This window comes from Physeter macrocephalus, chromosome 10 (assembly GCF_002837175.3).
Source record: "Physeter macrocephalus isolate SW-GA chromosome 10, ASM283717v5, whole genome shotgun sequence".
In the NCBI taxonomy this organism is placed as follows: Eukaryota; Metazoa; Chordata; class Mammalia; order Artiodactyla; family Physeteridae; genus Physeter; species Physeter macrocephalus.
The window spans coordinates 52,597,411-52,621,782 of record NC_041223.1 but is presented as its reverse complement, the minus strand read 5'-3'; the positions used below and the strand labels follow the sequence as shown (position 1 = coordinate 52,621,782).

The following is a 24,372-nucleotide window of genomic DNA, read 5'->3' as shown; positions in this document are numbered from 1 at the left end:
AGCCGGAGCCCCAGGCTCCAAAATGGCACAGTAACTGTGTTTCTCAAACGTCGCCGGGAAATCATATACTTTTCTAGGCGCGGAGTTCGAGTTTGCACCACATCTCGGGCAGGGCTAGCTGAGAACAAGTCTGCCCAACTTGGTTGTCAACAATGTTGACTTATTGTCCTGTCTCCTAAAAATCCCCTGAGGTTTGTGGCTTTGTTCCACATTTCCCCGATCTCGTCCCACTTCGAAAAACCGAGGAGGGGTAACTTGGGAGGTAGTTGTCCCCTTTCTTGCTCTTTCCGAGTGTCCCAAGGCCCGAGTCGTGGTCGCTGCGGGGCACTAGCAAGGACGCGGGTTCTGGTGCGTGGCGTGCGCGGGCGGGGGCTCCAGGCCCAGCCCAGGCCGCTGCGGAAAGTTGCGGTCACGTGCTGCGGCCGCCAGCAGGAGCGCACAGCCTGCGCCCCTGAACCTCCGGGGCCGAGGAACTGCGGCGCCCTCCGAGGGTCCGGGGGACGCAAGCACTCACTTGCACACACATACTCTGATCGAAATCCCGGGTTGACACCGAGTCTGGAGCAAGTGGGACCGGGAGCGGGCGGGTAGAATTGCGGAGTGCTAGTATCTGTTCACCTCCCCCAGAGCTTGAGCGGAGGGCGGGAGAGCAGGAGGTGTGACCCTTGACCTTTGGCCAAGCCCACGCCAGGAGGTGAGGCTGGCAAGCTCTTGTTCGACAAGTTCAAGCTGCTGGGAGAGCTTTAGTAAGAATTAATCTCTTAGAGATCGGGGATCACCGCTCTCTAGGCGTGCGCTCTCCCAGCGCGGTACAGGATCCAGGGCAGGAGAGAGCACAGGAATCGCGGGAAAGGCGGGCGGGAGGAGTAGGGGGCTAAGGCGGGGAAGGGAGCTCTCCAGAATCCCTGGACCCTGAATTGGGGGGGTGGGGGGCAAGCGAAGCCCGCTGGGGACGGGCTGCGGGAGGGAAAGCTCTACCCTGCAGGCGCTCCAGTGCAGAAGTAATGGAGGCGCAATCGCTTCGCCCTGCTCCGGATGGGCTTTACTTCGGCAAGCCGGCGGCACCCTCCCGGCGGCTGGTGCCCAAGTGGACAGCGCGAAGGCCACAGGAACGCGGATCCTCCGGCAAACCCCATCCCAGGCCCCCAATACGCACACAGTGTCCTCGCCTATAACGTTCCGTAGATAGTTGCAAAATGAATAATTACTCACCTTGGACCAGATCCAAGTTTTACCCAACAGAAGGGGCACGAGACCAAGAATGAACCAACTCACATGGCCATATCCGGCACGCACAATCACACACAAACACACAGCCACCCAGTTCTTCCACGAATCTGTCTGGCGCTCTGGAGAGAAGGGGGAAAGCGTTCTGAGAAAGCTCCAGCTCCCCTCCCCTTCCCCCTTGCCATGAAATATAATATTTAATTTTTATTACGAGAGCAGCACCGTCCTCACCATCTCGCACGCACAGAGCCACACTCCCATATTCACACTCTAACTCCTCAGCTCCGAGAGCGCCTGCATTTTCTTTGGGAGCCGCTTGGAGGTTCATTAATATCATTAGCATTTAACCCCCTCCCTCTTTCCATCCCCTCCCCGCACATGGCTGACGTCAGACCCCGCCAGGAGTTGGGGGAAAAGCTAAGTGGGCCAGGGACGCCCTATTCCCCTCCCCGTGGCTGCCTGTCAGAGCGCTTCTGGAGATATTACAGGGGACCCAGTCCGCAGCGACAGGCACAAAGTCACGGGGTAATGAACTTCGGGAACCCTTTGCTGCTGCTTGCTCGGCTCTCCCCGGAAACCGGGAGCTGGCCTCCTGTTCCCTCGGAAGACTTCCCAGCAATCTAGTTTTTCCCACTCCGCGCTCGGATTTGGGCAGCGCGGAGCCCATCTGCCTGAGACTGCGGTTGTGTGTTTCCCTTCTTTCCGTAAAAGAGCAGCGGTCTGTAGAGATCTGCCCACACTCTGCCTGCCTAATGTAGAGGGAGGAACTGAAGACTGAGAGACAGGAATGGGGAAAGAGAGGGATTTTGCCCTTTTTACTCCGTAGAAAGACCATTTTCGTGTCTCCATCTCTGTTCTTCAATACCCTTCTCTTGCCTGTCCTGCCTTCTCCCTCGATCTGCCTGTCCGTCTCTCCATTTGTCTGTACATGCCTATGTCCATACCAAGCAACATTCCCAGCAGCTGCGGTTTTGCAAGAGGCGGGAAGAAACTTAAGGATGCTTAATTTTCCACTGTGGAACGAATTCTGAGCGCCCGGGGAGCAGCGCAGCGCGCAACCGACACCCACCTGTCCGGCCCCGGAGCCTCCCAGGCTGGAAGGCGGCTGGAGAGCGGCGGCGCCCGGCGGCGAAGCGGGCGTTGCCGGCCGGGACTCGGGCAGCGCCCACCAACCGCTCCGCCCCGGGACCGCCAGCATGAGCAAGCCGGCCGGATCAACAAGTGGGTACCTATCGGGCCGCCGCGGGGCTCAGGCGCGCAGGCTGGGACGGACGGGCGGGCGGGGTGGCCGGGGAGGTCCTGCTCCGATCTCCGAGACTCCGAGCCTGGGAGAGGGACTCCAGCGGTGTGTGCGCTTTGGCCCAGCTCCTTGTAGACCATGAGTCAGTGCCTTTCGTGGTGAGGGAAGAACAATTTCGTTACCTCTGGATTGCTTGATTCCCCCCTTTCTCTGGTATGGTGGGAAGGTTGCGACCCAGGCCGCCCAGCAGCCCCGCGAGTTGCCTCCACTTAGCCGCCAGGTGCGGGGAAGAGGGGGAGGAGGCGGCGGGGGCGGGAACTAGGCCGCAGCCCCAGGCTGCAGCACAATAACACGCTCGCTCAAAACTCCGAGCTCCAGAGCGCAAAAGCAACTTTGCGCAAAGCGGATTTTGAATGGAATGCTTTGCACCCCTTTTCTAGCTATTTCAAATAATCCTGCAAATTGGGAAGCAGAAACAATTTAAAAGTCACATTTTCCTTAATCCTAAATCCGCGTAGGTCATAACTGGGGAATTTAAAGTATGGCGAACTGCTCTAGCAAAGAGAGGACCAAATCCCTAATCCCAAGGAGTTTTCGAGCGGGAGCTCGGCAGAGGCAGGAGAGTGCGGCCTGTTCCCCTCCGCGCGCTCCTCTCCTTCCTTAACTCTGCTTAGCTGGAGGCTCTCCCTTGGAACGCCAAGTCGTGGCTGATCTCTAACCGCCCCTAGACGCCTGAGTGCAGGGCTGAGTGTATGTGCGAGGGCTTTTGCGTGCACCTTGCCTGCGGACCCTGAGCATGTGCAGGCCAGAGCCGGCGCTGGGCCGGCAGGGCCGCAATGCCAGGATCTCCATGGGGCATTTCAGTTCCCGCCTTCTGGTGGCCCGGGGCTGCGGTTTCCAGGGTCCAAGGCTGGGGGTGGTCGCTGCCGAAGTCCCCATGTCCCGGAGTGCTCTCGCCGCCCTTGTCGTTTTCGCTTATAGCATTTTTGGCGCTTGTGCTTTCCTCAAACACCCCCTCCCTTCACTCCCGCTCATTGTCCCGAGTCTTTGAAAGTTGGGAGAGTCCGAGATACTTCTGAGGACTGATAATGAAGTCCCACTTGAGTGGGATGCAATTCCTCCCCTCCCTCTCAGGAAGTGGGTTGTGTTTTTACTTTGTCCGTTTGTTTTGGTTTTGGGCGCTGCCATTTTAAAAATTAAAGTGAACGTGAACAAGAAGAAAAAAGGAGAAATGTTTGGAACTAAGGCGGAGGGAGGAGAGAAAGAATCTTAGCTGCCGCCCGAATCAGAGCCGACCCTGGCGGAGGACTGGAGTTTCCAGTTAACCTCGGGCCTACCTGGCGCTCTCTGTTCGAATCTCTGGGAAAGGAGGCGAGCTCGCATATTTTTTGTGGCCCATGTTCTGGCGTGTGTGCGTCCTTCCCAGGAGGCGCAGAAGGAAAGCCTTCCCGGTGCATTCCGAGCCTCCACCGCAAAAACTGAAGCCGGCAGGCCTCGGCAGGCCTCGGTGCTTGCTTGCCCTATGACAGGTCCTCGCCTCCTTCCCTGGAAGTAGGGGGCCTCAGACCCCTTGGGGTGCGCAGTCGCCGGGGTTGAAGAGCCTTGAAAAGTGAGGCCTCGGAGGTGAGGGAAGGGGCGGGCACGAACTGGGTTCGCTGGGAACCGCGCCCGCGTGCTGTAGATGGACTAGGACGCAGGCGGACCGTTCGGACTTTCAGGAAAAAAGGCAGAATGACACTGGGGAAACTTTGGAGCTTTCCAGCTTCCCAAGAGCCTGAGTTGGGCCTCCTAAGCCTCGAGCCCGACGCAGGTCCGGACGCCTCCGCAGGGGTTTCTCAGGCCCGCAGAACAGCAGACCCCGCCCGCGGCGCCGCGCCATCCAGACCTTCTCCAGACCGGTGGCGGCAGCGGGGCCCAAGCCTGCGGCCCTCGGGCCCCGAGCAGCGAGGGGGTAGGCGCGCAGCGGGCGAGGTCAGGGCTGAGCCCGGCCTCGAGGTATGCAACTCCCGCCTTGCTCGGATTCGCACAGCTGGAGTGCAGAGCGATGTCACCCGGGAGACCCGCCTGGGTGGTAACAAGACCCCGGCCAGTCACCCCTGCAGCCCAGACTAACTTCTTTCAACAGCCTCTGATGGTAATTACAGTAATCGAAGCTGCCATATATCTTTAGGCAATTATGACACACAAAAAGCCCCGAGGGGACCCCCTGGTGAGGGAAGTTAAGAACGGTTTTCCAGCCTCAGGAAACTCCCGCCTGCCTCACGTCGGAGATCGCTCGACTTGCTAAATGAGGGGAGCTTTGCAACGGGGTCAACCAGCTTGTCTCGTGACCCAAGTCACCTTAACGTGGCTGGGTGGCGGAGTCTGAGGCGCACACCCGCTCTGCCCCGGAATTTTCGCGTCCTCCCCTCTGTGCCCCGCCCCAGGTGGGTACGCCTGTCTCTAATCTGCCCCGGGAGCCTCGGCCCGGAGGTCTGCGCAGGGGCAAGGCCGACCTGCGGCCCTGGCGGCCCCGGGGGGCCGTTGGTCTAGGAGCCCCGCCCCTGGAGCCCGAGTAGCGTCGCCCGCCCCTAACTGGTCCTCCCTCCACCCCGTCGGGGTTCTCCAGAGATGCATGTCCCTGGCCTCCCGTCTGGATGGGGGGCGGGAAGGAGAACCCCCACCACGGCTCCTCCCGCTAGCTCATCTTGGCATCATCAAAACTGCCACCGGGAAGAGGAGGACAGCTGGGACGACAGGATGCGTGGACCCCCAACACGGACCCCAGCTCAGCCAGAGCGTTATGCAGAGGAGAATGGTTGCAAAATGTGGAAACCAAGTTTACTGCTTTCCAGAGTGAGGGCGGCTGCTGCGCGGCCGTTGAGTTCCCTTGGGCGCAGTGACAGGTCCGAGGGGGTGAGGGACAAAACCCGATGTGGCCTCCCCTGGCTCTCTACAACCTCCTCCTTCCCCCAGCACAACCTCTCCTCCCACCCTGCGGGAGAGGGGGCGCCGAGGCGGTGGTCGCCGCGCCGCGCGCCTCCCCCGCCGGCCTTTGTCGCCATCCGAATTCCCATGCTACTTTTTTTGACGGGTCACTGGTGGCTCTATAGGCAGGTGCTACGGCGGGGTTGTAATTGCCCGGGCCGAGCCTGGTGGTTACCAAACCCCCCTCCCCAACCCTGCCGCCCGCGTTCTCCCCGCCCCCACCCCCTGCAGCTCCTCGACGGCCGCGGTCGGGGGTGCGCGCCCGCCGGATGCCTCGGAATCCACCGGCGAGTTTCCACCCTGAGGCCTCGGGCCCTTCCTGCGCGGCGCCCTCGCCTCCCCTACTCCCCTGGCCCAGTCGTCCTCACCCTTGCCTCCCATCACCCCAGCCTAATCGTGGTCCCTAACCTGAGCGCTCCGGGAACCAGGTGCCAGCTTCACAGAGACCAAGCCGGAGGCCGCCCGGGCCCAGACTGGAGGCCTTCGGGCCGGTAGCAAAGGGAACATTAAATGTAAAGAAGTTAATTATTAACTAGTATTGTTAAATATCATCATGATCATTATCAAAGTATTAATTAAGCTAACCCTTTATTTAATACTCCCTTTTTTTGCACGAGGAAAGATTTCAAAGTTCTTATGAGCCACTTCAAGCTTGTTGGACCCTTGAACCTTATAGAAAAATAGTTCCCTCCCTTATAACTTTTCGAATTTTACCCTCTCCCTAACATTCCTCTAGGGTCCGCGGCCATCCCAGGCTAGAGGGGATTCCAAGGCGATTTCTCTTAAGTCAGGCGACTGTCGAGGCCACTGGGGGTGGGGGCAGTTTAGGGAAACCAGTCAGATCTTTGAAAGAATCAGCCTCAGACTGCGGTGGAAAAACAGAAAGCAAGGGACCCCCACAGGATCTAGTGTGAGAAGGTAGGGCTTTAAGGAGGAAGACGTTGGGGAGTCGGGGTGGAGGGGTGCCGTCCCACCCTAACCTACCAGGGAATCGACATACTTACAACACTCTCCTCCTACTTGCCTACCTCGGTGCTGGTTACTTTGGGGAGAAAAAAATTTTTTTCCCTAAAAGAAATTATTTCTCAAAAGCGATCCATCAAGCATTATTTTAAATAGGTAAAGTGAAAGTTGGGCAATTACCACTACCCTTATTATCATTAATAATCCTAGTATTAGCATTACAATAATAATCCTAATAATAACAACCGCCCGGGCCGCTCAGAGAAAACTCGATTGCCTTCCAGCTGCCATCCCTGGTTCCAGCCGTGTTTGTTTTTCTTCTTTTCCCTTTTACATTTCAAGTTTGTCTCCTCGCGCGCTCACTAACAACTTTCTCTGTTAAATGCAAGAGCAGGAGAGGGAGGCGGCCAAACTTTCCGCGGAGCAGAAAGGCAGTGGCGGCCGTGCTGCCGCCCCGGCCTGCTGTAATCTTTTATTCCAAAATGGGTTTCGGCGATTAGAGGAGACCCAAATACATGTAGCGGTGCATGAATAATGCTCATTGTAGGAAACTGACACTTGCTCAAGGAAAAAAAGTTTGGCTATAAAATCACTTCATTATTTGCTTTTACCGCAGCTTCGGTGCTAATCCCTTCAGAGGTCAGATTGCTTAGCATCTCTCTCTCCCTCTCCCCTTTCCTCCTTCTTCTCCGCCCTCCTCTCTCTCTCACCCCATCCCCCCTTCCCTGTCTTTCCTGCGATTTCAGGCCGTATTTTAGATATCCCCTGTAAAGTGTGTGGCGACCGCAGTTCGGGGAAACACTATGGGGTCTACGCCTGCGACGGCTGCTCGGGGTTTTTCAAACGAAGTATCCGAAGGAATAGGACGTATGTCTGCAAATCTGGAAACCAGGTACCTTAGCAGGGTTGCGCTGCCCGGCTCCCCTCTGCCGCCTCCCCTTCCTTTGTTTGTGCCAAGGCCTCCTCTGAGGTTCCAAGCTGCTGAGGAGAGACCAGGCCCTGACCTCTCCTTTCCTCTCCCCTCCTTCCTGCCTCAACTCTCAGTGGCCCTTTTGCTTGGGAAAGGCAGAAAGAGGCAAGGGAAGAGAGCTGAGTTTGAAGGAGGAAAGCTGAAGTCCCAGCGTCTCCTTACACCCCCTATCAATCCTCCCCCTTTTGTTAAATCATCTGACAGATTTTGACACTGGGTAAGGCCCACACCCAGTGACTATAAATCCAGCCCAGAGGATCTAAGGAACTTTAGAATCTAAACCACAAGTGCAGGCAGGTAAAAGGGCTATTTTATGTCACTGCCACCCCAGTCCCATTCCTAGCAGCACCTAAGCTCAGTGCTCTGACCCGGGTCTGTCCGGGCAGAAGTGAAAGGCACAGGGCATTTCAGTCAGAGAAGTGAGTGTTGGCCAGTTGGAACAGAGAGGATGTGCTGTATGAGGGGCTGTGCCTTCAACTTCAGAGAAGCAAGGCTGCTTGGTAGTGGGCAGTGGGGCTTAGCACCCATGTGACTTTAGTTGGGCCTTGTCAGAAAAGGGCAGAGTGAGCAAGAAGAGAAGGTGCCCAAGGAAGGAAACTGGGAGCCTCTCCATGGTCCCCATATCTTCACTTTCTCTGCTTCTCTGGTTGATTCTGTTTTGATCTTGAGCAAGCAGAACTGTCTCAAAGAGACAGAGGAGTAGGGGCATGGGTTGAGTGTGAGCCAGAGCTTCCAGAAAGAGTGAGCAGACCTCTCCCCCGACTCAGTTTCCAGCCCAGTAGTAGGTTTATTTCAACCTAGGAGATCAGCCTTTTGGTCCCACACTTGGCCTTCTCCTTAGCCAGGCACACAGACCCTAAATACAGAGTGACGATCTCCACTCCCAAGAAGATCCTGGAGAGTGCAGTAATCAGAAAACATCCTTTGGTAACCAAAATGTTAAAACGTTTTCACTAATTAATATATATGATACACATATATACATACACATATATTGTCTGGTGCTAGTGAATTGTTTATCTTTTTCTGAACCTATGTCTGCTCATACCAGTTTCTGATAGATTTGGATTATCAACAAAAACAAGAACAAGAAGATGCTGCATTTGGATATTTTGAACTCTCCAGCCCTGTTACCTGTTTAATTGGGTCCATAGCTCTGTATCAGTTTCTCGCTTCACCATATGGACACATCACATTATATATACACAGGAGTGTATCCCAGTAGCTCCACAAGAATATGGGATTACTGTGGGTCATCAGACTTGAGCAGGCCTCTACTTAAGTTATCTTTTACTTTTATGCAATGAACAGAATTGGGGAATCAAAACCTCAGATGTTATGCTTGATATTTTCAAAGGGGTTGGCTATCAATTCAAACATATTGATGTCAGTCCAAGTGCTTGTAAAGGAGTGTTGATAGACTCATCAGGCATGGTGGTCCTCTTCTTACACAGAGAATAAATGGACCTAGCTGAGGTGCGAATCTTTCTCTCAGGCTCCAGATATTTATATACATTTGATCTGATTTGAAGACACTCTTAAGAACTAATGAAGACTTCTATTATGCATTAGTATGTTTATCAGAATACTAGGAGGATAACATTTGAGGATAGGCATATGATTGTATTTAATAATAAGTTATTTAAATCTCTTTACATTGAGCTATTAACACTGGCCAGCAAAGATGACCTGAATAATTCAGTTAGGAAAAAAATTTATTTCCTTTCTCTCTTTTATTCTAAGCTTAGGTAAACAGCATTCTAGTTTATTATTAACAGTAACGAGGATGTTTAGAAATTATTATGAACTTCTGCTCTACCTTTATTTTAAATAAATCAATGTATTTTAAATCAGAGGGGTGTGATCTCATAAAACTGTGTGTTTGAGTGTATAATTTTTTCCTAAGGGATATTTCAGAAAATATGCTTATTCCAAATTCAGAGTATATGAATTTTGAGATTAGGAAACAAAATAAAAATACATTTATTTTATTCTCTTTCTTCCCACTGTAAATGTAAAAGTAGCAAGTAGTATAAACAGAGCACCAAACTTGTTATGTGTTTACTGTGTATAAAATACACATGTAGACATGACTCTTTATGAATCTATGTATATGTTCTCTCAGTAATAACACCTAACATTGAGTGAATTCCGTTAGAAATTTTCTGTTTTCCTCTTTTAATGGCCAATATTTTTCCAGAAAATTGCATTGGATAAAACATTTATTTTCTCATGCATCTCAGATAAGTATTTCTAAGGCACAATTACCTCTTTTTTTTTCAGTTATCGTGCTAATATTCTCAGTCTATGTTATCATTTTGTCAGACAGTTCATCACATTATCTTCCTGGTCATATTTACATGGTGGGCATTTCTAGAATTTGTCCAGGCCTTGGGCTCTTCCCTTCCCACTCTCACATCTGTAAGGCTTGCCCTCCTAACCACTCTGGCTTCTGCCTCACCTTCCAGGAATGGCTGTGTTTCTATGAATCTGGGCTAAGGCTAGTCTTTAGGACAACTCTCAACATGTTGGTCAGAAGCATGGCTTCGAGTACAAAGGCAAGAGAGGAAACAGGAGAGTGGAGAATAATGGGAAATATTTATCTGACGGATAAATGGGCTCACCCAGAAAGTGACAGAAAGAGGTAGACTCAAGACCTGAAAGTGGAAAGAATAGTTGGTGGGAGGGGGACGTGGCAGGGGTCCTGGCAGGCAAGCCTGCTCCTTGCAGAGCTCTGAGGCCTCCTCCTCCAGGGCAGGTCGCTGTCTTCGGTCCTGAAAAGTCTCGCCCCGCTCCAACCCCTCTGCGCCTGGCGGAAGTTCCCCTCGGGAGCTCCTCCCCACGCAGCGTAGTCTGGGCAAACCAGGAGCTCTGACCCTTCACCTGATTTGAGAAGGACTTTCCTTCTTGTCCGCTTTCACAGGGTCAGGGGCTGGTCCTTTTGAAGTAGCCCCGGGAATCCCAGCCCTCTCTCTTCCTGGCCCTGCTGGTGCCCAAGGCCCTCGCGTTTCGCGGACCCAGGCTTGCAGCTCCGGGGTCTGTTGCGGGGTCCGTACCCACCTCCATGGCTTTTCCCCGACCCGGCGCCGGCTTCGCGTCCCCAGTCTAAAGGTCCTGGGTGCCGCTGATCGCCTGCGCTCTGTTCCAGGGAGGCTGCCCGGTGGACAAGACACACAGAAACCAGTGCAGGGCGTGTCGGCTGAAGAAGTGTTTGGAAGTCAACATGAACAAAGATGGTAATCTATTTATTCTTAGTACATCTTTTTATCCTTATGTTGGTTGAGTAGTAAGTAAATTATGTGTACAGAAAATAATGGCACTCTTATGCATGTAAATCATCTCCTGAGCATTTCTTTCCAGGTGCTGGGAATTGGCCTCCGGCTTTAGTCATCTCCCTGCATGAGCCCCACCCTCACCCCACTGAACTCCTCAGGGCAAGACCCATGCCCACGTGGGACACTTGCGCCTCACAACCATCCCCACTAAGCCAGCGTTCCTGGGGCCCCCACTCTGCTGGGGACCCACGTGTGACATTCCCGGCCTCCCATCCTGATTCCTCTTCTCACCTCTTCTCCTTGCAGCCCTTTTGTGGCCAGACTTGAGCCTGTTAGCCCCCCGCAGGGTCTTGCTGTCTGGATAGTCTCCTGGAGAGGATATCTCGGGGACTAGGAGACGGGTTGAAGGAGGAAGGGCAGAGACACGAACACGCGGAATGTCCACGCCTTGTTTGTATACTCACCAAGATGACAAAATCAGGACGGCCGTTGTGGCGATCTGAGCTTTTTCAGGGCCTTCTCTTAGTTCTAAAGAAAGGGGCTGGAGGGGCAGAGTGACGCCAGTGGGTGCCTCGGACACCCAGCTCCCAGAAGGCTCTTAAAGGCGCGCAGCAAGAACTAGGTCGTCAGGATGCTTCTCGGGCTTAGAGTGCAATCCAAGCTCGTGCCCGGAGGTGGCCTGGCGAGGGCGCCCCAGGCCGGGACGTGGCAGGGGTCTTGGCTGGGAGGGAGGGATGGGGCCTCAGGACTGGGTGCGGAGTAGTGGGCTTTGCTCGGACGGAGGCCTGGGCGGGGTGGCATCTCCACGAGGTACAGCGCCCATGGGGGAGAGTTCCTTCCTCCGCGGCGCAGGAAGCAGGAGGGAGCGTCCAACCTGTTGGACTTGTGTATTGACAAGTTGTCAAGCTCGTCGAGCGGAAGATTGCCCTGAATTAATTTGTTTGTTTAAACTGTTGGTGGTAATTGTCACATCTCCCCTGCCTTCCTCCAGCACACTCTGAGAGGGCTTTCCCTCGTCCCATTCCCCAGCGGACCCGGGCTCGGGTCCTTTTCTCCTAGGGTCCTCGGAGGCCAAACGACATCTCCAACTGGGGCGGGGGATGGAGGTTGGGGGGGGGAGTGGTCGTCGAGCGGATTGGGAAAAGTGTGTGCAGAGACGCTGTGCCTGGCTGTGCGCAATTCTCCCTCTACCCTCGATTGCGGTCGAGACCTAGCTACTCCTGCCCAGAGGGTCTCTGGTTTCCCTGCTGCCTTCCCTGGGTGCGGAGGAGCCCTCAACCGACGGAGAACACACCTAGTCTTGCCTTAGGCTCTGGTATTAGTGTGACACTTGGGCCGGGCTGCTCTTCTCGGCTTCAGCTTCCTTATGCAAACAGTGTAAGGGTTAAACGGTCTCAGAGCGCCCTCCACCCTCACATTCCTTCTCCCTCCTTCTCTTCACCTCCCGGGTGCCCTTGCCTGTCCAGACGCAGCTTTTGGCCCGAGAGCGCGGCAGCGTCTAAGTGTCACCGAGTCTCTGATCTCGGGCGTGCGCCGGTCTGTCTGTCTCTGTAGCCGTGCAGCATGAGCGGGGGCCTCGGACGTCCACCATCCGCAAGCAGGTGGCCCTATACTTCCGTGGACACAAGGAAGAGAACGGGGCGGCCGCGCACTTCCCCTCCGCAGCACTCCCCGCGCCGGCATTCTTCACCGCGGTTACGCAGCTGGAGCCCCACGGCCTGGAGCTGGCCGCCGTGTCCGCCACCCCTGAGCGGCAGACCCTCGTGAGCCTGGCTCAGCCCACGCCCAAGGTCAGTGACCTTGCTGGGCCCGAGACCCTTCCGAGTGGAGGGCGGAGAGGGGCGCGCCCATTCTTTCTCAGCTGGCATGGCTCAAGCAAAAGATGGAGAGAGAGAGACCTCACGGGGTGCTCGGTGCTTCGCCGAGCTCTGCGGGGAGCCCTAGACCTCCCTCTCTCCCCTGTTGAGCTAGGGGTGCTCAAATTTTAGTGTGCAGTAAAGTCACTCTCTAAGCTGACTACAAACGTGGCCGCCTAGGCCCATCACCCTTTCAGCAAATTTGAGGTGGTGCCCAGGAACCTGTATCTTTAGAAAACACCTAGTGTAAAGCCCTGGCTGAACTAAGAGGGCAGCTTAGGTGTTCCTGGAGGACAGAAGAGCAGAGTTTGTTTTGAAAGAAGTTGCCTACAGCTGGCAGAAGAGCACCTGAATTGCAACTGCAGGGATCTAATCTCTTGGGCAAAGCCATGGGTCCCTAATGCAAGAGAGAAATGTGGAGCTCACCTTGTTAGGACAGTTTGAAGAAGCTGGCTTCATTTCCCACTCCCCATACTCTCTTCTGAGACGCATGAATTTACACAAGAATTGAGCCTCTACTAGCAGGGACACAGCCAGAACCACCTCAAAAGGCTGCCACCTAGGGACTACCTTCCAGGCTTCCAGTTGGTACCTACCCAAAGCCCCCACTCCAGGCCAAGAAGGGCTCCAGATCTCTCTCCCCACGAGGAGGGCCAGCTGCAGCCCCACACTGCAGGGAAGCCAAACACCTGGGCACACGCACACACACAATATTTAATATTGCTTTCTTATCCTTGATGTGTATAATAAGCTTGGGAAAGTAGTGTTATGAATATGTCGTCAGTTATGAATGGGAATGCTCTATGAATGATTAAGATGTCTAATTGAAATATTTCCATAATATACTAATCCTTTCTAAAAATACTCATATGCATATTTGTGTTTGGGGTGCCTATTAATTTATACTTTCTCCACATCTATTTTTATTTACTCAAATGCAAGAAGCTCTTGTCTAAATTGGGAGACAGGCTTGGCACTTGGCTCAGCCTGAGGAAAATTTGCTGCAGGGGATAGAAAAGCCAGATGCCCCTCTTGAAGGAACAGGCCGCCAAAGAGTGGAAATGAGCCTCTCCCATCAATTATTATTCCCCAAACTCTATAGATATTCCTATCTCCTTCACTGGTCTAATTAGAAAATTTAAAATTTGGCTCTTCTTGCAAAGCTGCAGTTTCCTTACTCCCTGGTGTTTCTCTTTCTTCCCCACCCAGTACCCCCATGAAGTGAATGGGACCCCAATGTATCTCTATGAAGTGGCCACAGAGTCAGTGTGTGAATCAGCTGCCAGGCTTCTATTTATGAGCATCAAGTGGGCTAAGAGTGTGCCAGCTTTCTCCACGCTATCTTTGCAAGACCAGGTATGACCAAGAGGGCACTGAGCTCTTGGGGGAAGGGGGATGGGAAAGAAGCAAGAGTAGTCAGTCTTATGAAACTAGAAGTTACCTGGATAAATCACCAAGGCCAGGCATCCATTCTTAACAGCAGTAGGAAATGATTTTTCTTAGCTTCTTGCGATGGGTTCAAAATAGCTAGCTATGGAATCCTTACTAAGAAATGTAATTATGTTATTTCAGGAAAGTTGGATATGATCTAAAAAAAACAAATATACAAGACCATTATCTTTTTTTTAGTTTAATTGAAACATCAAATTTAATCACAAATTTAAAAAATCTTAATTTTTAAAATTGTTAGTAAAACAATATTTTCTTAAGAACACTGGAACTGAGAGACACAGAACGTGATGAGAGTATTCCCTTGTAAGATTTTGGGAACTAGTCTCATTTTATATTTGCAGCTTTATATTTTCCATTGTGATGCTCATAGTTTTGGCCACTGATTGATCAGCATGAAGGATTAAAGAGTGCATCGCACACCTCCCTTGATTCTTTAAGTGCTTTTAGAGTTTTTGTAAACAAATAGTTCTGGTGCGTAATCCTGTGGTTGTAAATGACATTAAGAGGGAGAAAACAAAGTATGTGCCTTTAAAATTGCATTGTACCTAAACTCAGAAGTTTTGTTGTTAGGAATATCAGAAATGGCCTCTGCCAGAATTTTTCTGCCCTTAAGGGAAAGAAATAAAATGAAGTATTCACAAAAATTGGTGGTCACCAGCACATTCATGGAAATTAATGACAAATTTCCCAAAAGGCTGATAAGTAGCTCCAAAAGCAAAGGATTTGTTTCTTTAATTCATTTTATACCTAATTAAAGCATAATAGTGCCCCTTAATATGAAGTACATTTCCTACAGAGAGCCCTGGCAATGTGCTCAAAACATTTAATCTTCTAGCAAGGGATGTTCTTTTTTTCATGGCCTGGACTTTCAGACATGGTCAGAATTAGACATTGTTTACCTTGCATTTTTAAAGTATTATTTTCTGTATTTAATGCAATAAAACTGAAAATAAAGCACTTTGAAAATTAAACCTTTTTGTCTAATTATGATTTTGGTTACAAGCCTTCACAATTCAGCCCTTAGCTCTCAAAAGGAAATCCTCTCACATCCAGAACTGTCTGGTTTTTGAGAGATTTTTCAAAAACAAATTTTTCAAGATGGTTAGTTTCTATCTTTGAGCAGCTTTACTGGTTGACTCTGACCATTTGCTGTGTGTGTGTGTGTGTGTGTGTGTGTGTGTGTGTGTGTGTGTGTGTGTAAGTTGGCTATTTTTTCTCAAAACAAGTATTTGTAGACTCTTTAATCCAAACAAAATTTACTTACTGTCTGCCACTTAGCCCTTTGGTGGAAACCCTTCAACAACAAGCAAACTGCAGTGAAGTGGAATCCAGTATATTAATTTCGAAAAGGAGCCAGATTTTCATTTTAAATATTCAGTAGCACATTTTAATAGAATGAAAATGACAAGCACCTTGATGCTGTCCACTTATGAGTCTCAGAAAAATCAGGCAGTGAGATGAGGTAAACTCAGCAAAACCCGATTAACATAATTACACCCTGATTTCCCTGCATGCCTCTTGGGAATTAGTGATCGCTCTCCCAGCCCAGCCCGCTCAACCCTCCAGGAAGATGGGGGCCCACATCTGCATGCTTAGTCTGGAATCCTCAACCCTGATAATATCAACATTTTCTATGAGGGGAATCTGCCTGCTGTGCTGCTGGTGACATTTCATAGAGCCTGGGTCTCCTGAGAAGTTTCTAGGTGGTCAGGAACAAATGGATGCAAGAACAAGAAGGGTAAACCCTTTTCCAAGGGAAGCAAAATTTGGGGAATTGGAATGGCTGACTCTCAAATGCATGTGCTTAAGTATAGATACCTTTTAATAAAGGAAAATATGAGAAAATAAGGGAAAGCTAGAATATTCAGAGGAAAAACTATCAGGACAGGCATTTAAAACACTTCTTAAAATGATGGAGATTTACATATTGAAATTGTTTATAAATTTATAAATTACACACTATATTATATTATACATCTATTGTATGACAGCTGATGCTTTTGGAAGATGCTTGGAGAGAACTGTTTGTTCTAGGAATAGCACAATGGGCCATTCCGGTTGATGCTAACACTCTACTGGCTGTATCTGGTAAGAATTGCACAATTTAATGACTTTGTTGTAGAAATTACCATAAAAATACATTACTGAAAAAAGAACAACATGTAAAGAATAACAAATTCCTGCTGAACAATAGAGTATACCTGTCATTTATAAATCTATATTTAAATGCAAATAATGTTGTTTTGTTGTATTCATGACTGCTTGCATTGTTATTTAAATGCAAATTACTGTGTTTGTTATCATCCAAGAGAAGATTTTATATTAACTTTCATACAATATAGCCAGTTTACATGGAATCAGATATCTCAGAGTGACAATTGAATAGATATTGATATGCAGGATTTTGTCAAAAATCAATATTAAATCATGAAAATGCCTTCATGTTAGAGCATTTATTGCATATTTTTATTCTAGGCATGAATGGTGACAACACAGATTCCCAGAAGCTGAACAAGATCATATCTGAAATACAGGCTTTACAAGAGGTGGTGGCTCGGTTTAGACAACTCCGGTTAGATGCTACTGAATTTGCCTGTCTAAAATGCATCGTCACTTTCAAAGCTGGTAAGCAGACACAAACTGCTGTCTCTTCTCCTTCCCCAGTTTTGCCATCTCACTAATTCAGCCACCTCCAAGTCCAAAAAAGAGGTGATGGTTTTCAAGAGAGCTGATACTCTTAGTCTGACTCCATTTTCGATAGCCATGGAACCTGCATGTTCTTCTGCTGGCCATCCACTTCCAGAGAGTGCTTTCCCCATCTGCATTTCCTGTGCTGCCTATCACAATTTCCTGGTCTTCATTTCTAGTTCCTACACACAGTGGTTCTGAACTGAGAAGTTTCCGGAATGCTGCCGCCATCGCAGCTCTTCAAGATGAGGCTCAGCTAACTCTCAACAGCTACATCCATACCAGGTGACCCTTGTTTGCCTTGAACGTGTACTTAAGAAAATTACTTCCATTGTGAATGTGTGAGCAGACAGCAAAAAGCCAGTTCAAACATTGTGACTAATTATCCTGTTGCCAAGCCAGTTAATTTAATTAGAATCTATGTCCTCACATATTTCGAAGGCTAGGTGAGAGGAACAAATCAAATTAGATTACAAAACTGAAAGCACTGCCAGACACCTTACACCTTTCCTGGATGAACAAGTTGATCCATCAATATAGCTGAACACATTGAGGTGAATGGGCCCAGATATGAGACAGGTGAAAAATGAAGGCTAAAGTGTTATGTTAGTTGATATATTAGAGAGTGGTCACACGATCCTTTAAAAAAGGCAAGTGCCTTTCTTTGGATGCCAATCCCAAATAGAAGGACCAGAGAACTTTCTAAAGAGGTCATCTTTAACCCCATCATGACTGCTGTCTGGCTTTGGTGATTGGTATCTGTTGAGCTATTTTGAGTCATAGCACCCATCATGTTACTTCTGGCCAAGCAAAGCCCACTGACAGAGGCTGTTCTTGGCTATTTGTAGAAACTCAGTCACTGGGGTTCCAGCTGTGCTCCTCCTGGCCCACCAAATGGGCAAATCCTCCACGAGGTCTACAGACTTTCTGATTCCATTTTCAGATGAAAAAAGCAAGGCTTTTAAAGAGCAGTGAAACCTTGCTAGCTTCCTAAGTTAGGGCTGCAGTAGATCTGAGGTTAGAATAGAGTTGCTCTTCTTACTTATTCTCTAGATTGATCTTGAAGAGAAGCCCATGGAAACCAGTCTCTATCATCTCAACATCACCCATAGACACTATGCTGGGAGTAACTAAATCAAATGGGTAGAGGCAGTTAATGCTTCCATTACTGAAGGGGTCAAAGAAACCCCAAGTCACCTGTATTCATTTGGGATGATACCACTTCTGCAGGGATCTCCTTATTTCTTTTATAAATCCTCTTTTGAATACTAATGAGTAAAACTGTTCCCTGTCCCAGAGTCGTTGAATGTAGCTTTTCGGAATTCCTATTCCTGAAAGCTTTAGGCTTCACAGTAGATCTTCAATAGCCAATAGCGACCAATATCTATTGAGTGCTTACTGTGTGCCTTACAACCCAGCATATTATGATTTTCCCTAAAAGTAGGGGGAGTATACGAACAAGTAAATTTGTAAAATGTGAGTTCAACAACAACAACAAATTGTTCCCTGTCCATGGAATATCACTGAAACCGTGATGAGTGATAGAGCCTGTGTATGTTTTTCCAAATTAAAGTTCTGTGGTTTTAAATTTAAAATCCACATTAACTTTCAGAATGTATATAGTAAGCACTTAAGTTTGTTCAGAATTATAAAATGGAACAGTACATAATTTGGGCACTTTTTCCCCACTAAAAACTAAATTGTATATCATAACTGACCTCTGACATTTAGAGTCTTTAAGGTATAAAGAACATCACACCAGGAGAATGTGATACTAGGTCTTGATTCAGCCAAGCCTTTGCCGAGTACTCACTTTGTGCAGGGTGGCTGGTGAGCACTGTGGAACACGAGAAAGGACAAGATACTACCCATTATCATTACAGGAAGTAGGCAGAAGTGTTACTCCAACTCAGACCAGGGAGGAGAAAAAGCAAAGTGGGGAGTGAGAGAGATGAATTCTCGTTGGAGGGAGTGAGAAAAAAATCTACAAAGTCTGATGGATGGAGAAGACATGTGAGCTAGTTCTTGGATTCCAGCAGGAGAGAAGGGGACCAACAGGAGGCAGAAGGGGGGCTGGTAGAGGTGCCATGGAAGGTGCCAGAGAGGGAGTAAGGAGAGTCTGAGAGAGCCTGACATTTCAGGAGCTGCTTTTAGGATGACCTGAGAGAGTTAAACCACAAATTAACAGAAGTCTATTTTCGAGAAATGACAAGTATACTACTTCTCTGTCACCCTCAAAACAAGGAAATTATTCATGGAAGGAACACATCTGCTTTGACATGAGCCTTTCATTTCATGATATCAGCTACAGCTAGAATTTAATATTAATATCTAGAGTCATACATGTGACAAAACTGACTATACCTTACTGCTTAGCTCCTTCAAATCAGCGAACATCTCTCCTCTAGCACTTTCCTGTCTAGAAAAATAAAATCTGAAATTGAGAAGTTAATGTGGCAAACTGAGCTAATTGTGCATTAATTGTTAAAGCTGCAAACTGAGCTAATTGTTACAGCCCGGTAAGTGATTTCTCTAATTATCTAGGACATAAGGAGAGGGCTAGAAATTGGCATTTCAAACAAACTATATATAACTACGTGTAACAACTATATATAACTATATATAATAATAAACAATTTAGTTATATATAATAAACTATATAACTGACAATCAAATACCCGAATCCGTGACAGACACAGAACACTTACACCTGGAAAGAAAACTTCCAGTTATGTATGCTGATGGATGAAGTCAAGGGCATACATACTCTACAAAATAATTTTGAGCAATCAGAGAGCCCCTCTCTTTCCTTCTCTCTCTGTCTCTGTCTCACACACACACATACACATGGTTATTGTTTCTGGGTAGTAGAGCACTCCACATATAATAAACACTTAATTTTTGTTGACTGACTAACCAGCCCCTTCCTAACTAGAGAATAACAGAGGTGGGTGAGTAGGTGAGTGGATAATCTACTCACAGAAAATCAAGAGTTAATCGTCTATGGAGTCACCAAAATATGTCCTTTCTGAAAGTAATTATTTCCCACAGTGTTTTCTCAATGTGGGAAACTTCAGCATGTTGGGTGGATGCTGCAGACACGCTGGGGGCTTATCTAGGCAGCCACTGCTTCCCACCCACTGCAGGGGGCTTCTCTCCTCTGCCTGCCTGAGAAGGGAAACAGAGCTGTTGAAGAGAGTAAGTGGCCAAGGTGAAACGGAGACATGGGTCTTGGGATTACTTTCCAGGAAGCATAGGAGATGTTTTTGGCAAGTAGAGTAAGCGGTGGGATTTATGTATTTTTTTAAATGTAGAGAAGCTCCACCGTGTCCATACCACATTATTAAAGGTGGTTGGTGGTCCCTGTCCACTGGTGGTCATGAAGCTGGGCAGTGAAAGAGCCAAATGAGGTCCTCAGAGGCCCAGAATGAATGATCAGCCTCATATCAGGTTGAAGAGAGGGACTCCCTTGTGCCCAAAGCTAAGAGACAAGCATGAAAGTTGTTCCCCTGGACTCTGCACGGTGGGGTTATTGGGCAGTTAAACTCAATGTTCAGCTACCTAACTCCTGTGTAGGAATTGGTATCTGTCAGTTTCTAGCACCTGTGGCCATGGATTGAACCTGGCTGAGTCACAGATAAGTGTCTCCAGAGGTCAGTCTTTTGGGTGGTTTGTGTCAGTGGAGGGAGACCTCCTGGTGGACTGTATTGACACCTGATTCCAAGCTATTGACTGAAGACGCATCAGGGCTGCAGTGAGGAGGTGGCTTATAGGCATCCAAAGGCAGCAGAAAATTGAACTTGCACATCTGAGCACAGATGTATGTTGGACATCACGAGAGGAAATTGTTCAGCAATTTCTCACATTTTTAATTATATGCCAATTTCATTGACATGAAAGTTGGGTGGCACTGCCAGCCAACAGAACTTAGTCTTTAATTTGCAGTGTAATAAGGAGGGAATTATTCCTGAGAGTGACTAAGTATAGTGCCTGAATAATAATTTAGAGAATTGCTTAGAAAAGGAATCCATTTTATTTGAGGGAAATAGCCTCATGAAGGAGTCTTGAGAATCAGAAAATGTGGATGTTGTCACTAGTTTTATCATCAATACCATTGGTTGGTTTCTACACTGGCAACCTTAAGTTTATTATTTGGTCTAAACTTAGTACCATGTTTCTTAAAATTATTTTTTCTCCAAAAAAACTGCAACCCCTGTGCTAATGAGGAGACAGTCACCGTGTGCTTTTGGCAGCGTCATTACGTTCTCCGTGCCTCGATTATTCCACCTGCAAAACAGGGATAGTAGTGCCTGGCTAGGACTCTGTAGTATGTTATTAAAGAGGCTGAATCAGGAAATTAAGCTGAAGATGGTGTGTGTTCAAGGATGAGATATTAAGCCTGTTAGTGATGGATCTTACCTTGCTTTCATGGCTTCTCCTATTCCAGATATCCCACTCAACCCTGTCGCTTTGGAAAACTCCTGTTACTTTTGCCAGCTTTACGTTCTATTAGTCCATCAACCATAGAGGAAGTGTTTTTCAAAAAAACCATCGGCAATGTGCCAATTACAAGACTGCTTTCAGATATGTACAAATCCAGTGATATCTAAGCTCTCCAAGTCCCTACTTTTCAGGATGGGACAGTATCTGATGAACTTCTACCCATGGAGAACAAGCCTCAACTAACAAACCCTTCAGGAAGCATAAACCTGGGAATGTGTAGCCTTCAGGAAAAAATGTCAATTGACACAAAACAATTCCAGTAGCTCTGACCTGCTGCCTCACCCAGGGTGGGGTGGCCTGGAAGGAAAGGGGGTGTAAGAGGACCGCCTGAGCAGAGAGGACTCACTGCTACCATGCCCTGGGAGGGGACCGAATTCAGGGTTGCCACAGGCCAGGCTATTCTGCCTCTTACCTGGAAGATCAGGCTGACCTATCAACAGCTGAAACATAAGTAGAACATTTTTTTTCCCTTTTAGCGTATAAAGTTGGGTAACCAAATATAGTTCTGTGTATAACATCATACAGCAGCCTTCAGAACTATCTTATGTTGAAGAATTTATTTCAAAAATAATGGTTAGGTTTTAAATCAAAAGTTTTATCAAAAGTTTCCCTTCTATTGTACTACTTCATAAAGTGGCCTTCAGAACTGAGTTAATAAGTGAAAGGTAGCTTATGCTGTGAGATTTGCTTTTTCTCTCTCTTCTTCCTTTCTCTTTCTTTCTTCCTCTTCCTCCTCCTCCCCTTCCCCTTCCCCCTTCTCCTTCTCCCCCTCCTCCTCCTCTCCTTCTTCTTCTTAATACCATAGGCCAGGCAACCTTGTCAAAGGAATTGGTGGACGAAAATGAGATTCTCACCAGGACTTCAGGTTGGATAACATCTAAAAATAGAAGAGCTTTACTAAAAGAACACAAGTCGAGGGAGGATGAATAAAAACAGCAAAACCAAATAAAGTGGAGATGAATGATGGAGTGAGGCAGACTGCTGTCCCATTAACATAGTGCTGAAACCAAAGGCAATGGGGGTCCAAACTCGTGTTTCAGCGAGTCACACCAGACAGTAAATGAACAGAGACATGAGACCAGAAGGAACTTCAAGGAGATGGATACTAAAGGGCTTCTTGATCCAATGCTAACAGCCTGAGACTCTTCAATGCCTTTCAGAAAACCGGTTTCTAGTAAAGCTTTGAATACCTGCACGTGCACACACACACTTCGTCCTACACTATAAGCTGCTCCTTTGGTATGAATCTCTACTTATGGAAATGTAGAAACAAACATTTTAAAATAGCTGCTGTACTTTTCACATTTTGATTTATTAGGTACTAGCACTGAGGAAAAATATTCAGCACTTGGACTATTATAGGATGAGTAAAACTTTCCTTGTATAAAGTGAATTAACTGATTTGTGAAGTTAAAAGGTTGTACTCATTGTATTTACAAAGAATAAAAAATATATTGAATTTAAATGAACTCTGCCTGATTTCTTAGCCTCCCTCCCTGGCTGGTTCTTATCCACCAGTTACAAGGCGGCGGCGGCAGCTGGTGTAAAAACTGAAGCTCAGAGCACTGCAGCCTGAAGAACTGAACCACAAAGGCAATTTCCTTTTTACAGTGAATCCCATTTGTAAAATGATGAATAAAGAAATAAAACATAAGATTCCGTTCTCTGCAGCTCTCAAATGTAATTGCATCTGTTAGAAAAATTGCTGTGTGAGGAAGAAAGAGGCCGATTAACAGAGTCTTCATTCACTCACTCCTCTGTTTCTAACTCTCTTGCCAACATTTCAGTCCTGACCAGGAACTTAAAATTATTTAATGATCAAAAAGATAAAGTGTGAAGAACGATATTGGTGAGTAAGATGTGGAAAGAGCAATAGAAAGTGCGTTGAGATGTTCCCAGCAAATCTCAGGGCACTGGTCCCACAGCCAGAAGCCGGTGGTGGAAATCAGAGTTGCCCGAGGCCATGGGCACTATGCGTTCCTCCTGGACAGCAGCTCCAGCAAGAGTCTGGAGCAGAGGCACTAGCATCTCTTGGCTAAACTGACTTGGCAAATAGCATGTGTGGAAGTTCAATCAGCCATCCACTCCTAGTCCACTAATTCCACTGCGAAAAAGAAGTTGGTCTTAAAGGAAAGCAGGTTACTCAAAGATGTGTACAAGAATGTTCTTTACAACACTGTTCATATTTAAGGACTAAAATGTCCACCAGCAGAGAATAGATAAATTGTGGTAAATACAGACAGTGTTACAATAGTTCAAGTGAATGGACTAGAGCTGAGGTATGACATAGGTAAATCTGGAATATGGTGTTGGGGGAAGTGAATCCCAGAGGATACATACAGATTGGTTTTAATATAAAATTTTGCAGCCTACAGAACAATACTCCACCATGTTTATAGATATACAAATGTATAGCATATGCTTAAAACAAACATGAGTATGGTAAACACTAACTGTATGATAGTGGTTACCTTTGGGAATGGATGGGATAGCTGAAGGGTACCAAGAAGACCCTCCCTCAAATGCTGCTGAAATGGTTGATTTCATAAGACAGAAGAGAATTGGAAACCAATATAAATTCAATGATAAGATTTGGAAAAGATGAGCAATGGATTCAAGGCTGTTCATCCATGTATTAGTCAAGTTTTACTTCAATAATGCTGAATTACAACCCCCAAGACTTTGAACAACAAACTTGTATTTCTTGCTCATGGGACTGCTGGGCTGGGCACCTGGCTGCAGTCTGGGTTCGAGTGGGCTCCAGTGTTTCCTCATTCTGGACTAGCATCTTCCTTAGAGCAATTTCTTTGCATGACAGACTGCAGAAGTGCAAGGGGCTGAGCCAAACCATGCGAACACATTTAAAGCTGCTTCTCCCGACATGTGTATTCACTTTCCACCAGCCAAAGCCAAACACATGGCCAAACCCAACCTCATGGGGGCAGGGAGTATACGCTTCTTGAGGAGGAGGAGGAGGAGGGGGGAATCACTGACATAATAAAAGGATAAAGAAGATGTGGCAGGGCTTCCCTGATGGCGCAGTGGTTGAGAGTCCGCCTGCCGATGCAGGGGACACGGGTTCCTGCCCCGGTCCGGGAAGATCCCACATGCCACGGAGTGGCTGGGCCCGTGAGCCATGGCCGCTGAGCCTGCGCGTCCAGAGCCTGTGCTCCGCAACGGGAGAGGCCACAACAGTGAGAGGCCCACGTACCGCAAAAAAAAAAAAAAAAA

The 24,372-nt window shown here is 48.1% G+C and overlaps 1 protein-coding gene across 1 annotated transcript; it reads left to right on the top strand.

Annotated features, from left to right (window-relative positions):
• Positions 1-6,779: 6,779 nt before the first annotated feature.
• Positions 6,780-22,481, top strand: NR2E1 (nuclear receptor subfamily 2 group E member 1). Its single transcript, XM_028494722.1, has 9 exons — positions 6,780-6,861; positions 7,144-7,289; positions 10,516-10,603; positions 12,197-12,432; positions 13,708-13,854; positions 15,942-16,038; positions 16,426-16,575; positions 16,818-16,923; positions 21,086-22,481. The coding sequence occupies exons 1-9, from the start codon at positions 6,780-6,782 to the stop codon at positions 21,246-21,248; spliced, it is 1,215 nt and encodes a 404-aa protein (XP_028350523.1). The 3' UTR covers positions 21,249-22,481.
• Positions 22,482-24,372: the final 1,891 nt, after the last annotated feature.